General features: G+C 38.4%; 1 protein-coding gene across 1 annotated transcript in view; it reads right to left on the bottom strand.

Moving 5' to 3' along the window:
• Window positions 1-8,343: 8,343 nt before the first annotated feature.
• The window catches only part of LOC140241337 (bifunctional UDP-N-acetylglucosamine 2-epimerase/N-acetylmannosamine kinase-like), a 46,830-nt gene continuing 39,281 nt past the window's right edge, over window positions 8,344-15,892 (bottom strand). Inside the window, exons 8-13 of the mRNA XM_072321066.1 lie at window positions 15,177-15,309; window positions 14,267-14,335; window positions 12,688-12,840; window positions 11,995-12,177; window positions 10,604-10,720; window positions 8,344-10,118 (exon numbers count right to left, since the gene is read on the bottom strand). Coding sequence (XP_072177167.1) covers window positions 9,883-10,118; window positions 10,604-10,720; window positions 11,995-12,177; window positions 12,688-12,840; window positions 14,267-14,335; window positions 15,177-15,309 — 891 coding nt within the window. The 3' untranslated portion in view covers window positions 8,344-9,882. The remainder of the gene's footprint in view (window positions 10,119-10,603; window positions 10,721-11,994; window positions 12,178-12,687; window positions 12,841-14,266; window positions 14,336-15,176; window positions 15,310-15,892) is intronic.

The following is a 15,892-nucleotide window of genomic DNA, read 5'->3' as shown; positions in this document are numbered from 1 at the left end:
TTCCTTGATTTGGGCCTGGCATCCCTTGTATATATTGGCCAAGCATGTTTGCTGCCCCCATCATATGTCTGTGATCTCAAATTGTCCGTAGACAATGACAGACGGGGATCACATCGAAAATCATTTCCGTTATCACTTCTCCACACATGACTGCATGGGGAGCTCATACAATCCTACAAAGTCTTCCTGTACGGTGAGGTTGTAGTCAACATGGTGGAAATTAATTGCTTTCTGCTCTGCACCACTGCACCGCAATACTTCTTACGATGTCTCTACTGATCATTTGTATTGATCTCATCCTGGGCCTGTAGTGAAGTGAAGCTGATTGGACATTTCAAGTAGGCATGTAAGTCAGCATCTTTTATGCTGAAAAGCTTCATCAGCTGAGAGAAGAAAATACTTTCCTCAGCTATGTGATCTCTGAAAGGAAGGTCCTGGCGCAAGAGGTAACACAGGGACTTGAATACTGTAAGCAGGGCATTTCGCGCGATTTCCTCTTGCTTTCGTCGACTTGAGTCCATCGTGGCATCTACCCTTGGATGAGATTTGACCCTAGACGCCATGACTACTCTCTGGCAGTATGAAGCCTGGTGACTGTCAAACCTAGACTGGGCTGTCTTCCAGTTTTCAAAACCTGACACTACAAAGGCTGATTCCTTATTCTTTGCCTTTTTCAGATGACCATATTTTTCTCTGCTTTGGAGCATTCGAAACACAAGATTTTTTTTTTTTTGGTTTGTTTGTTTGTTTGTTTTTCTTTTTTAGTGAGGGATCATTATGAACCTGTAGATAGGTATCCTCCCATTTCGCCTAAAAGAAAATTTTCTGTTTGTTTGTTTGTTTTTGTTTCTTTTGGAGGTATGGAATGGGCAGGAGGATGATTGGGCTTTACCCAGTTATTGATAAAGGCTGTTGTCACCTGTGGCTACACTATCTTCTTTCACCTCACAGACCCTATCACCATGTGGTTCACCATCCTCTTTAACAGGTGGGACTGGCTCAGTGTAGCTTGGTTGATCATCTGCTTCTTTTGTCTCCCATGGTCTTAGGAAAGACATCATTTGTGATGTTTTCATTTTTTTTTTAAGCTTGCGCCATGAGTCACAAGACCAACGAAAAAACTGGGATAAAGATCAGTTGTGGGATGCTTTTTTTAAAGCACCTGCAAACTGACGCGTTCGTTAACAACTTAGCCGCTCACTTAGTGAATGTCATTTACAAGCTATTTGTAATCATTATAGTTATAATGCAGGTAGTAAGAATATTAACAACAATCAAGATTTTGATAAAATTCATTAACCCCATCCCTGTTGTACGTGTTATGTGTCTTGTAAAAAACATTGAAAGTTATTTACCAACCCATAGAGCCAGAAGGAAATTGGTTTTAGAGATCAGAAGTATAGAAATGAACACGAAGTGAGGTAGATAAAAATAGGGATACTGTAATGATGATGATTGTAGTAATTATGATAATAATCTTGAGAGGAAGAAGAAGAAGGGGAAGAAGGAGGAAAAGAAAGGAAGAAGAAAAGAGTAAATATTCATAACACATGATGAAAAGAATACCACTTATCAAAATTATTTTCCCCGAAACCGGGGTGGGGGGCTGTCTACGTCCCAGCTCAAATCGCAAGTGAATAGTTTCATAATGCTTCAATTGTATTGAGATGAGGAAGTAAGGTGTTGTGGTTACGTATACCAGTGGGTGGAGATGTTTGTAAGACTTATATGACAATCTTAAGATGCATGTATATGTTGGAGTTACTGCTATTTTCTGCAATCTTGTCACTAGAGTTTAAGAAGAGGAAGACTACAACATATTGCATTGAGTGCATTTACAGATTACCATTTAATTCCTGTAAAGAGTTTGCAGAGTATACAGCCAAGATTCTTAGAAATACACAGATGTAGTCCAAAAGTAATCTTCAGATCTTTTGTAAAGCCTCAAGCTAGGAGATTACTTCTAGAATAATGCTAAAATCATTTTGCGAAATGGTCTTAAAATTGTCTTGCCAATATTGTGGGTCATTAGTAGGCATGCCGTTACTCAAAGCTTGCAAAGCCTACTTATGATCATACTAATCTGCAACTGTGTAAGCATCATGCATATGGCAGTAGATATATCTTGAGTACTGGTATCTGTGAAGTGTGATTGATCCCAATTAATACATTTATTTGCATTAAACAGTGATACGTATGTGCGTATCAGTTACCATCACAAATCCAAATCAGATGAGGCAATGACATCGCCTCCTATCTCATCAGTTTGAAAATAAAGTCTTTGTTTCATCATTGATGAAGAAACAGTAAACTCCCACTTTTGGATGGTAATCTTGTCTCTAGGTTATTAGAGTTTCAGAATGATTTGACAGAAAGGTATCACATGTATCGTAGTTCTTGTCTTTTTTTTTTTTTTTCGTTCTTTGCACCAGAAGTAAAACACTGTCTATATGCCTAGTAAACAGTTTTGCCATATCAAGCTCAAGTATCATCTGAAGGACTATTTTTCATATGTTGAGGACAGGAGAATCAATAAAGAGCATTTCGTTCAGCTCACACAAAAGATGTAACACAACAGTAGCAGCAGTTGTATCAGTGATGATATGGCAGGCATGGCCTGTATTGCACAGGGAGGTAACATTATGCTCCATCGTCCTGAGAGTTGAGGAGAGGGAGAGGTACCAGACTCTTCCAGTATGGAATTAGATGTGGTTTGGATGAACTACTGAAAATAAGGATTTGGAATTTTTCCTTCCACATTAATACAAATGGGAAACTGGAGTGAAGATTTGTGTTGGAAAGGGTGTGGATACATCATGGAATATTTGTGCCTGTACGGTAGCCATGTCCATTTTATTGTAGATACATTATATTAATTTACACCAAGTTTCCTCAGGCAGATGGCACTACTCTTAGGCACATGACAGTGCAACACAGCAATTTTGAATCAAAGAACAGTAACAGGGTAGTCTTCTGTTGGCGTATTTGTTTCTGAGACATATATGAGTTTATCTGTTTGAATGTATACTTCCTTGTTGAATTTTTATTTTTTTTTTTGGAACCACATTCCTGTTACAGAGCACGCCCCGTTCTTGTCTTGCAATTCTGTCGCTATGGTGCTTGAATGCAGTCCAACCTTAAATTTACCACAGGTACAAAGTTGTATATCATCTCAATAGGCTGGATTTATTCACTTCTCGGTCAGTGGTTTCTGGTTTTATGCCATTCATGCTGTGTGGTTCACCTTTTCCGACAAGAATTACGTAATTAACAAATTTCAACCTGTGATAGGTTCTATTGTATATTGTATATATTTGTATATGCTTACACATGCTTTTATATGTCATAGTTATTTTGTAATAAACAATGGTAATTTCTGTGAAAACTTACTGTTTTTGTATGCGGCTGTTTGTAAAGGAGTAAACTTGTCTCAGTTTAAGAATTATATTGTGGTGCCAGAAACCAACGTTCTCCTCATACAAAATGTTGATTTGTAAGGGACTGGGTGTTTCTGCATCAATGGTATTTTTAATAGTGTTTGTTTGTGTGTGTATGTGTGTGTGTGAGCCTGTTTGTGTGTATGTATGCATATATAGTACATACCAAGTGTATAGTATCTGGTAAGTAAAAATTTTTGCACATATTGCACAATATGAAACTAGCATGAAAGGTACCAGGAAGTATTATATTATTACAATATTATTTGGTGTAATGCATGATAGTAAATTGTAGAAGTACAGTACTGTATGTCCTTTGTGCAACAGAGAGTTCAAAGGTTAATCCGTGATTAATGGTGAAGAGCAGTGAATTCATCAATATGAAACTTCAGGGCCATATGGCACAAATAGTCATTGTAAAAGAAGCGGAGGCAGCCTAGTGCACTGTGTAGCAGTGAAATTGCTCTGGATTTGGGTTGGGTTTTGGGGGGTTTTAGGATTTTGGTTTTTTTTTGGTTGTTGGGGTGTCTTTTTTTTCCTTCATGGACAATATGCCATTACATGTGGCATTACATTAATGTCTTTCATTACATACATGCTATTACACTCTCTGTTCACGAATTGTTGAGGCAACACACCTCAACGGTAAGCATGACGAATCAATTCCTCCCCACACTCTCCACGTCACAGCGTACCTCACCCATCTCACATGGAAACATTCTAGAAATCAAGCCCACTGAAGCATCATGACATAATCTGTAGAAGTAGTCGTTTATTTACTCATGTACTTTGAGTGACCTAATAAAATGGATGTACAGAGAATACAGTATATTTTTCATCTTCTAAACCATTTCAACTGGAACAGACAAGGATTGCATTGGACCAGTCGACTCTATTGAATGGGACTAGACACAATGACATGTAGTATTCAAAAAAGAAAAAAAATACCACAGTATCGTCAATACTATCTGAAGTTATCAGTAAGTCAAGGCAGCATTATGCAGTCATCTTGATAGAATTCTTGCAGGACAATAACCTCAAAATATAATTTACATTGTATGTGAACAGGTTACTAACAGTAGTTACAGGGTTAATGTTCGTGTACCACCACAAGAGGTGGTATCCATGATTATGCAATGACAGATACTGGTACTTGATCATTGCAGCATTGGGGAGATAAAAATAAAGAAGCTATCTTGAAGTCGTTCAACTGTCGCTAGAACTGAAACGTCTAAACCGAATGGCTTCCGTACAAGCGCAGCCAAAGTATTAATGAAAACAGTATGCAGCCTTTCAGCTCTATTTCAAGTCAACAGTTTTTTGTTTTTTTTTAATGGAGAAAGAGAAAGACTGCAAGTGCAACATAGAGTTGCTTTAAGTGCAATATGCATTTCACTTACAACTACAATAAATATAGTACCTTACTCTAGCAGACTGCCTTGTTAAACAAGGCATTCTTACAACACATAAATATATATTTCTTTTAATTTCTTTTAAATTTTTGAGAAAACAAGAATGGTTGGTTTAATGAAATTTCCAGTTCTGAATGATGCGTATGAGCAAGTAAGAAATGTCCTGGAAAATTTGACATCATTAATTACACAGGAATGCATTTTACACACACATGACACTGTTAACAAACTTGTTACTGAAACATCCTATTGATGCAGGCATACATTTTTTGTGTTTCGTTTTGTTTTTAGGTGGAGCGGGAGGTCTGTGGCAGATATCAAGAGGGAAATGCTTTCATCTTTTGTCGACATAATGTCACCCTTTGAACTGCAATTTGCCATCTTCTGATTAGCAGTGGCAGTAAAACTACAGGGTGGGCAAAAGAAAGGGCTTCAGCCCTTTTAATGTTTGTACAGTCATATTGATGGGGTAGGAAGTACGATGCTTCAGACACACACACACACACACACACACATGCACACACACACTTAAAATACACAGACAAACATTCAAGTTCTCAAAACTTAAAAGGCAAAGTAACTGAACGAAACAGATTTGTCGGTATAATGATGTCAAGCACTTTGGTGTACATGAAGTCCTCACTTGAAGGACAGAAGGCAAAATAGACACCAAGAATGAACATACACTTGGTTTCGACACCTTCTACACAAGTGATTTTTGAAAGATTATAAGGTAGGTTATACATGACTTTAAAGTAATGTAGATGCTCCTACTGTCCAAGCACATGAACAGTTAGCTGCAAATTTCTATTACTGTTTATGCACTGATCAAAAGCAAAATCTTGCACCTAAAGAAAAAAAAAATATGGATCTACAGTGCACATCTAAGAAGGAAGTACATAACCTAGGCTCCTACAGATTAACTAGTTATTTTTTGTGCATGGCTAAAATGATAAAAGATTGGTAAGGCATTCTCAATGACTGGACATCTCTCTTTGAGCAAACTATACATTTTTATGATCCAAATAAACAAAAGAACACAAACAAGAATTAGACTTGATAAAGGGATGAGCATGAATCCAGCTACATGTGACAAGAGAAATGAATTTTTAAGTTGTAGCGAAGAAAAAGTTTACAAACATCTCAAAGACCATAGGTAATATATCAGCTACAGAATAATTCAAAAGTTGTGCTGCATTTAAATTGCAGCCATTCTAACACAATATGACTCTGCAATATCTGTAATCTTCAGAAATTGTCTAAATTATGTGATTCACTGAACTGCATTTTCCCCAGGTTTACAAACCTTTTGAAGATGGTTCATAATTTTTGTGCCACTGGCAATAATATTTATCACTCCAATGTCTTGCTTTGTATTTTTTGAGAGATGCAAATTGATAGTGTAGATGTCTATCACAGTGTAACACTCTCCTACAATCGTGAATTACAATGGAATGTCTTTTGAAACGGGCAATACTGGCATTTCTACCTCAATATTGACTTCCAACATCAATTATATATCTATATTGATATTCACATTTGATCTGAATTTGACGCCGCCATATCTTGTCACTCATTCTATAAACCTAAAAGACAAAATACTCAACATATTTTTAGAATATATAAAAAAAAAAAAAAAAATTACACAGATACAAGACATCTCCTTCCTTGCTTTATGACCTCATGTCCTGCATCTGTTCCGTTGATGTTATGATTGGGCAGCTTTTCATCAGCAGCCTCCTCTACCCCCCCCCCCCCCCCCCATCCATTCCCAATGATAATATAAGATCCAATTGTACATGCCATACTTCTTACTGTGACATAATCTTGAACATCATTTACCTTACATCTGAAAATACCTATAACAGACCCATCATGCACTATGCCCAATTCACCTGCATAATGGTCTTCCCTACACTTTAATGGCAAGCTCTACAGAAAGGTTCGGCTCGACACGGCAGTTGTCGACATATTTCAGAAAAGCCTGTGACACCATGATCTGCTCGATGGAATGATCAAATTTAATACATGTATGTCAATAAAATCTTTGCTGACTCCAACTCCTGTCTCCACGAGTAAAAGCTAAATAAAAAGCTATACATATATCACTAATTGGAATTCTTTCTCCAACCCTTTTAAGCTTGACAAACTATCAGCTGGGTCATACGCCGGGAAGATCAGCTTACGGTAGACACCTACATCATTAAGTCAAGACGGGACGTGAATTATATTTACCATTTCCCTATGTTATCAAAACTAAATGGAATGGTTGATGTGTTAAAAGTGTGAACGTTATAGTGAATTCCTCCTACCTTGTGAAATTCCATTACAATGAGCTCCTGTGGCTATCATTTCTGTTGGCAAACCTTTGTGAAACTGGATGAATTATATATTTTTCATCTTACTAGGTTTCTGCTGATCCCGAAATGGAGTTGATTAAATGATACACAGAGTACTTCACATAAGAACTATTTCATAAGATTTGGCAACCATGTGATAGATATGCTCGATAAAAGAGCTAGCTCACAACAGAATCAGATATGGTGTTAAAAAGCCAAAAGAAAAAGTAATATCATACAATCAACTACAAAAATCAACAAGACGGCTACTAAAATTACTTTCACTGCACACAGAGATAGCATCATTACACACATATAATTATAATAGTCTATAATATAGACATAATAAATTCAAAATAGGCATTTATTTCTCAAATTTTTTAAAAGCGCATACACTCTGAAGCCTCAGACCTCATTCAGATGGCTAAAATGTTTCAAATGAAATCAAATGAAAAATAAAGGGCCGGGCCATCCTGTCAGTCTGGTGTCCCTTCAACAGAGAACGCTGAACCCTGCTGCTCAAACTGCACCAAATCTCCAGAGTTGGTTACATATAGATATGTTGAGTAAAGCTCTGGAATGATGTGCCTCTGACACGGTGACAAGACAATTTGCTCCTGCGACAACAGTTGCTCTGGTCTTGTTTTCTTGAAGGACTTAGGGTTAGGGTTGTGATAGGGTTTCGGGTCTAGTTCGATGTTAGGATTAGGAATAGGGGTATGTTTGTAGGTACAATTTGGTTTGCAGATGTTTTGTGACTGAAACTTTACTGTAGACTCTTGGACAAGCTCGCCAGTGACAGAACACGAATACTGGGTAATTCCTCTATGTATGAGACATTTCCGATCTGCAGCCATATTACTTTGTGCATGCTGCAGCACCTACGAATGAGACAAGGCCATCTACCATGCCAGAGGAAAAGGACTCTCACACATTTGAAAGTACCTTTTGAGCATTGCAAATATTCATTACAAAAAAAAACACAAAAAGCATATGTAAGACCTTATTTTCTGTGTAAGATCTCTTTTTTTAACATTAAGAGCACCAAAGAGATGATGTCACAGTCTTTTGTCACAGCTTGGTTTGGTTGGAACCAGGTGTGCGCATAAACTCTCCAGCCAGGTGAGGTTGTTTACAACCAGTTTCCATGGTGATGAATGGTTATGACATCATATTTTGGTACTCTATAATGACCTTTGCACATTTAGCCTCCACCTTTGATATTGTTGGAGGATTGATGTCATGGTCAAAGCCAAAACATAATTCTCGTATGCCTGCAGAATTGTCAACTATTGCTCCAGAATCTACCTATACTGGTACATAAGAAATTACTGAAGTAACACTGTAATAACACAATCTAAGTTGTGTAACGACAAAACTGCAAAATATTAGCCAAAGAGGTTTGCCAAAAGTTTCAATATGTCGTAGCTTATGCAATCACTGTTGCTACATTTTTTTTTCATAATCAATTATAAATAATCGACAAATCGGGCCACAGCAAATACAGGTTATATCCTTCAATCTTCTGCGGTAGAGTGAATCACATGCAGAATATGATTACAAGTTCACAATCGATCATCACGTAATGTTCTACCTCCCCACAATATTGAACAAGGAGGGCGATTACAGAATAAAAGTCTGTATACTGATACCCATTTCTATTATTTCACACGTTTGAACTCAAAATACAAATAAAAAAACAAACAAACAAACTTGTCATCCTGGCAAATCGTATTAGCCAGAATAGTTTCTTGGTAGAGCTTTCTGAAATATTGCAAGCATATTCAAATTGGTAAAAGATTAATTTTGAGCCCCTACGAGTACTATTGTTTTAGCTTTAAATGAATCATGAATTAGTTTACCAACAATATCTTTGATTTTGTTCCCACTTTGGCACAATATATAGCTGCAGTGTTGACATTCAAGTATCAAGAGAGTGATTGTTTTGACTTGACAGACATTACAGCAAAACTACCACTAATTCTTCACAGATTTGATTGCCTCACTTAAAATTGCAGCTGTACTGAAATGTGAACCTTTATAAATAAAACAGACAAACAAACAAATAAACATACAAAACTCCCTCGGAAAGGAGGTGTCGTGAGTAACACACAAAACACCAATGTAGAAAAATGCACAAGCAGGAAAGACTTCTGAAATTTACTCTTGTCCATGTACATTACTTTCTAAGCACTAGATGAGTGATCATCCCCTGTATTTGTCATTCTAAGAAACACAAAAAATGGCACAGAAAAACTCACAAAAACTTAGTACACAATGTCCTTCTATGGGAGAACAACCACTGGCCAAGTCGGGGCTCAGAACTGTTCACATCTTGCGGCACAAAACGGAGGAAATAACGTATGCTTGCACTGCTTCGTCTCAAGAAAGATTGCAGACACCTACACACTACATTTTACTTGTTTAGGGATGAGCTTCTTAGGAGACACAAGGCACCCAAGATGTGACAGTTCGGCGAACTTCCTTTGAGATGTGCTTTGGGCACAACACAGCCGACACACGCTTGTGTCTTGTGCTGTGTCAAAAAACAAGTGAAACCAATAAATCACTTTAATTTTGTGTGTGCAATTACTTACAAAGCAGTAGGAAAGCCAATCCCACAACTCCGCTTCCCGCGACAAAATGCAGTTAGAAGGTAAGCAATGAGGTGCATCGGGTCCAACAGAATTTGTTTTAATAAGTCCTCCTTGTTGCATACTCCAGCACGAGACTCGCCGCTCCCATGAGAGCGGGCTCCGTGAGATCGGAGCCGAGCACTTCCACCTCGCCGGCCGACGGCAGGCTTTCGGTCCTCACCATCTGCTTGACGGGCTCGAGGTAGACCTTGGACAGCACGCCGCAGAGGATCACTAGCTTTGGGTTTAGGATGTGGAGGAGAGAGACAATCGCTGTGCCGAGCGCCTTTCCAGCTGGAAAACAAGACGAGAAATGGAGAAAAATGGAGTTTGGGGCGATACGTTTTAGTATTGTGAGTCTAATAAACTCTTGGGTCTTGTGAGAGACAATCTCCCATCATGTTACCAGCCCCGTGGCAAGACTGCATTCAGAGGGGACTATCCTGACCCTCGACAACCAACAAGAACGATGAGAAAGAGCAGGAGAGAACAAATATGTTGGGTGTGACAGGGGATACAGAAAAAAGACAATAAGGGATGCTTCTCGCAGGGCTGCACACTAACCCATTTCTTTTTTTTCTTTTTTTTTTTACTGGTCTGACCTGTCTGTCGCACCAGTTTGTACCCAGTTTTTCCATTTTTACTGGTCCATTCCTGAAAAAGTTACTGATCCGACAGTAATTCTTCTTAGTCAGGGACCATCAGACCAGTGCCAGTGTGCAGCATTGCTTCTTGTCGTGTGTGGGAATTGGGACAAGTTGTGGTAGTGGGTCCCTTACCTGTGTCCAGAATCTTCTTGGCGGCTGCGTTGCCCTGCTGGGCGGCTTCGATGAGATGTTTAGCCGTTACTTCCTCATCGTTATTGATGGACACGCCCTCAGCCAGCAGTTCCCCAGCTGATGCATGTGGAGACCAAAATAGGAACAAATCACTTGGTTGTTCACAAGGATACAAGAAGGAACTCTTTCTTACAATGCCCTATTAACGAGAACAGGAGACAGCTTTCACATTCCACACAGTTCTGACCGAAACTTGGCGCTATAGATTGTCTATGATTTTAACAATCAGTATGATAAGAATTGTATTCTGACAATCATGGTTGTTGTTTTTTTAGTCTTCAAGACTGTTTACTTTCAATGTTTTGCATCAATAATCAATGGTACATTACAAAGAAAAGATATAAAGCAGAAATTTTCTTGTGCTCTCTCTCTTAAATGTAGGCCTTAAGACAAATAAATCTGTGTCTAATAATAAACCAATAGGTAATAAATCCATTATCTCCCCCCCCCCCCCCCCCCCCGCCCTGCATATCAATCCACTCTACACCATCCAGCAAACTACCAATCTCTAGGAGGATCATGTGTATCAGACACTATATATTTTGTACAATCTGATCAGCCAGGCTCACAGGGCATCATTTACTCTAAGAATTTTCAGAATTCCTGAGTAGTACCGTATGTCCCAAAAAAAAAAATTACAACGGGACCCTCCGCAATGATATCTTCAAAAATAGCGAATCAATCTAAACACAAATTCAGGGTATGAAACTATAACTCATTGCCCACATCTTACAGAAAACCCCATTCGATTTGCTTCAGTGGTCAAAGAGAAATGAGGAAATTTGTAGAGAATGTCACAAATCTCTTCCCTCCAAGTTCTGTCTATTGTATTCACACATAAAAGCGTCGAAGTGCTAAACTTGGAAGAATCAGACTCATGACAAGCTTTCCAACATTCCATATTTCTCTGTGACTGCTTAACCAAATTGAATGGGGTTTTCTGCAAAATAGAGATAAGATGTTATATTTAAAGACCTTGAAGTAGCATGTAGACAGTTTAATCACTTTAGGTGTTATCAATGCAAAAATTTGATTGTAATTTTTTTGGGGATATACTGTACAGTTCGCAATGACTGCACAGGTCAACCAAGCTTTGCATGTGACATTATTTTCACTGCTGCAGTTTCAGTTGTTGTAGTTGAAATCATAGTCGGTAAGTCTAGTTGTGATTGTAGTTGTAGAGGTAGCTGTTGCTGTATTATGATTATTCTTGGCATCATCATTATATTCATTTTGATAAAGATGACAATGATTGATGTCGATGATGATTGATGATGATGATAATGACGACGATGACGTTGTGATGATGATGGCAGTGTTTCCATACACACCTTGGTGGAGTTTCACAGCCTCCCTCTGAAGAGCCAGCCCAGAGCTGTAGGCTTCCACACAGCCATTGCTACCACACTGGCAGCTGGGGCCATCCAGGGAGACCTTCATGTGACCCAGCTCCCCTGCGCAGAAGTTGGTCCCGTGGACGAGGTGCTTATCCAGGATTACCCCGCCACCAATGCCTGCATTTTAATATTGAACAAGTGGCAAAGCTTTAACGCCAATTCTGTAAAAATTCTGACTATCCAGTTGCAGACTTCCCTAATGTTACTCTCCTAGGTTCTTTGAAAAAGAAGTGGGACAAGTAATATGGAGAATCTATAGTCTGGAGAATTTGAATAAAATCACTAAATCCACATACAGTGACTATATCAGGATTTGATGGTGACTGATACAGCAAAAAGATTACACAGGTTAGAAATGAAAGTCTAAATTCTGAGGAAATAAATGGGATGATATGAATTCATAAACAAGTAAGAAAACAAAATGAAGGAGAGCAAGCTTTAGATAACTACATGTACTTCAGATAAATATCATTATTCTAACAACACTAGTTGGGCCATATGCTCTATGAGTTAAAACCTTGTACACAAGACATACATGATGACATTTGAAACACCTTCCTGTCAAACAGTTAGTTACCATTTCATATTATTCTTCTCTCAAAAATAAACAAAACCATCCTAAAATACCTGTGCCTGTTGCTATGGTGATGAAGTCCTTGACATCCTTGCCACGCCCAAACTTCCTCTCGCCGAGGGCTGCGCAGTTCCCATCGTTGTCCACCCAGACGGGTAGGTGAAGCGTGTTCTCAATTGGCGTTCTCAGATCGATGTCACTCCATCCTAAGTTCAGAGTAGACAAAACATCAGTGCCCTCCCTGTGTTAACACTCTTTTTTTCTGTGATCTCTATTAATCTTTTCTGTGCCAATGAGTCAGATGTGCACACATTTCACAGCATACCTATGGACAAGAAATTAATGTGGCATGCAGCAGGTTAACCCTAATCAGGCTGGGGGGGGGGGGGGGGGGCGGAATCCGCCCCCCCCCCCTCGACGTTTCGCGCAATATCTTCGCAACGCGATAAGCTCCCGCCGCGATGTTTCATGACTTTTTTCTTTCAAGTATCGCGCAACTTTTGAGACCCAAATTGTTGCGCCCGCGCGTACCGTTTTGACGCGGCGCCCGTTCGAAAAAAATTTGTCAACCCCAAAATTGCTCCAAAACGTGATTTTGTGTACAAATCCAATGCAAATTGTGTTTTTTCAATTAATTCACATAAAAATTCATATCTTCACTTAGAATGGCCAAAATTAATTTATTTTAGCATAATAATGCTTCGAAAAATGTCTGTGACAAATTTTGGCCAAAAAACAAACAAAAACAAAAGGTCAAAAAACAAGGAAATACATAAGAAATTCAAAAAACAATAAAATACATAAGAAATTAATTTCGATACAGATTTTTTTTTATCCTATGTCTCAGAAGAATGATACAAGAAACATTTTAAAAAAGAAATTAGCTTAATTGGAGCATTAATAAGTGATTTAGAGCCTAAAACTGATTTTATGCATAAATTACAATAATTAATTAATATAAAATAAAAGAAAAATCTTTCGGAGAAAGCAACCATACATTTTGATAGAATACGTCGCGGGCGTCGCGTGTGCCGATTATCGGCGCAATCGCGCGTTCCATAGGCGAGATCTGAAGGGGGGGCGGAATCCGCCCCCCCCAGATATAGCATAGCCAAAAAAGCCCAGCCTGATTAGGGTTAAAGGGTCTGACATCTACCCTTTTTCTTCCACTTTTCCATTTTTAGTTGACTTTCTGTTATTGAGCAATATTTAAAGACATCAAAAATTCATATGTCTAGTTATTTGATCAAAACATTCATACATCACCATAGAATGACATCAATAAATAAAAGAGGTAAAAAAAAAAAAAAAATTAGCTTTTCTCGCTGACAAATATATCAGAGGTCCCTACTACCTTGTTACATATGTATCATGCTTCTTTAAGAATTCTACATTCACATTGGAAAAGCCACCATGACAGGCAACCACAATGGCATTAACTCAAATGATGCTACAATGCACATATCTGCAATCAACATTCTTCAAAGTGATAATTAACAACTTCCGTCAGTCAAGAACATTCTGCAATCTTTGTGAGGTGAAGTGCTGATGAGTGGATGATCACACCAACACTAGTCGACATCTAAATGTCAGCATAGATGAGTTTATGCAGATTAAATCTTTCAAACTCACCATCAATGGCCTTGGTTGAATGCATGACAAGGCCTTCTTTGGAGTTCACACGCCCGCCTGTGCTAATGCCTGAAATGGAAGAAGACATGACCATTACAACTAGGATTGTAAGAGGACTTGCAAATAAAAATCTGGAAAAAAAAATCGGAAAATTATGAAAAAAAAAAGTGAGAAGTGCATTAAACTGAAGATTTTAATGCATTTGAATAACCAACAAGTCTGAAAAGTAGGTTTTGGGTGGAGTGAAAAAAAAAAATCTGAAATCAGATTAAAATCTAAACTCTCACACCCCTGGACAACACTGCAGCATTCAGTGGAATAGACTATCATTTTTCAGCAAATTTCACTTCCTCTATTTTTTATCCCCATTAGAACATTTGCAAATTGACATTAAGTCCCTCCATGTAGGAGGTTGAAGGCACACTGGAAATTGAACACAACCAGTCAAAGAAAATACATCTATTCATGATATAAACATAGACTCCTGACAAAGCATGATAAATAAATATGGTACAGAAATGCTCAATTTGACAGAAGGAAAAGCACTCAGAAAATGAACACCGCATGAACAAAATGAATAAGTGACGGACCCTAAGGCAAAAGATTATGATATAAATCAAAACAGGGACATAAACCAGACAGGTGGTGGTGGTGGGGGGGGAGGGGGCAGAATCAAATGCAAGTACAATAACTATAGAGAACATAGGACAATGAATAAGAGCTTAACTGTTGTCATGGTAAATTATCATAATAGCACATTAGTGTTACAATCCTTTCATTGAAAGGTTAACAAATACTTTTCAAAGTCTGATACAGAAATTTTAAAAGAGGACAGAAGAGTGCTACACTGGGCCAAGTGGAAGAGTGTTCATTGTGATGATGCAGGCATCTATCGCTAGGTGCAACCCACCTACACCGAGGACCCGGCAGTTGATGGCATAGCTCTGGCGCATGGCTTCTATCAGTAGCTCCAGTAGGGTCTTCATACGCTCCTCGTTGCCTTCATGGGGGGTGGGCTTTGACAGTCGAAGCTTGATCTCACCCTGGACAACAACAAAAAAAGAGGTTAAAAATCAAACTTAAGCATAAGAGCTAATGCAATGGCAAGTCTATCCATCTTGCTCAATCATCACAGTAGTGCATACAACATACTGTAACACAGAAGATAATTCATTCTAAACACAAGTGATTGACACTAGCACAACCGTTTTCTTAATCTCATTCTTAATCTCTGACTACACAAAAACTGCTATACCAATCTTAATCACTGTCATCAATAGTGCTTACAGCTTTCTTTCTTTTTTTCATTGAGTGGCCAAAATGCAATGAGCGAGAAAAATAAAAAGGAGGAGCAACAATACCCATACAGAGGGAAATTTTTATGCTATTTCAGACAAGAAGGCAATTCAGACAGTCTGAGCATTATCTAAAGCTGTACTGAAATCTATGCCTGAACTGTCATGATAATCTTGTTCTTAATCACATGCTTCAGCTGAATATCATTGTTATCAGCACTAATGAATCAATTATGACAGAGCTAACACACTTTGAAATCACAGAAAGAGAGAAGGGGCAACATCACACTGTTCATGTAAATTCAGTAGCAACAATGGACCAAAGTGCTTC

This window comes from Diadema setosum, chromosome 18 (assembly GCF_964275005.1).
Source record: "Diadema setosum chromosome 18, eeDiaSeto1, whole genome shotgun sequence".
NCBI classification, from domain to species: Eukaryota; Metazoa; Echinodermata; class Echinoidea; order Diadematoida; family Diadematidae; genus Diadema; species Diadema setosum.
This window is presented reverse-complemented; position numbering and strand designations above follow the sequence as displayed.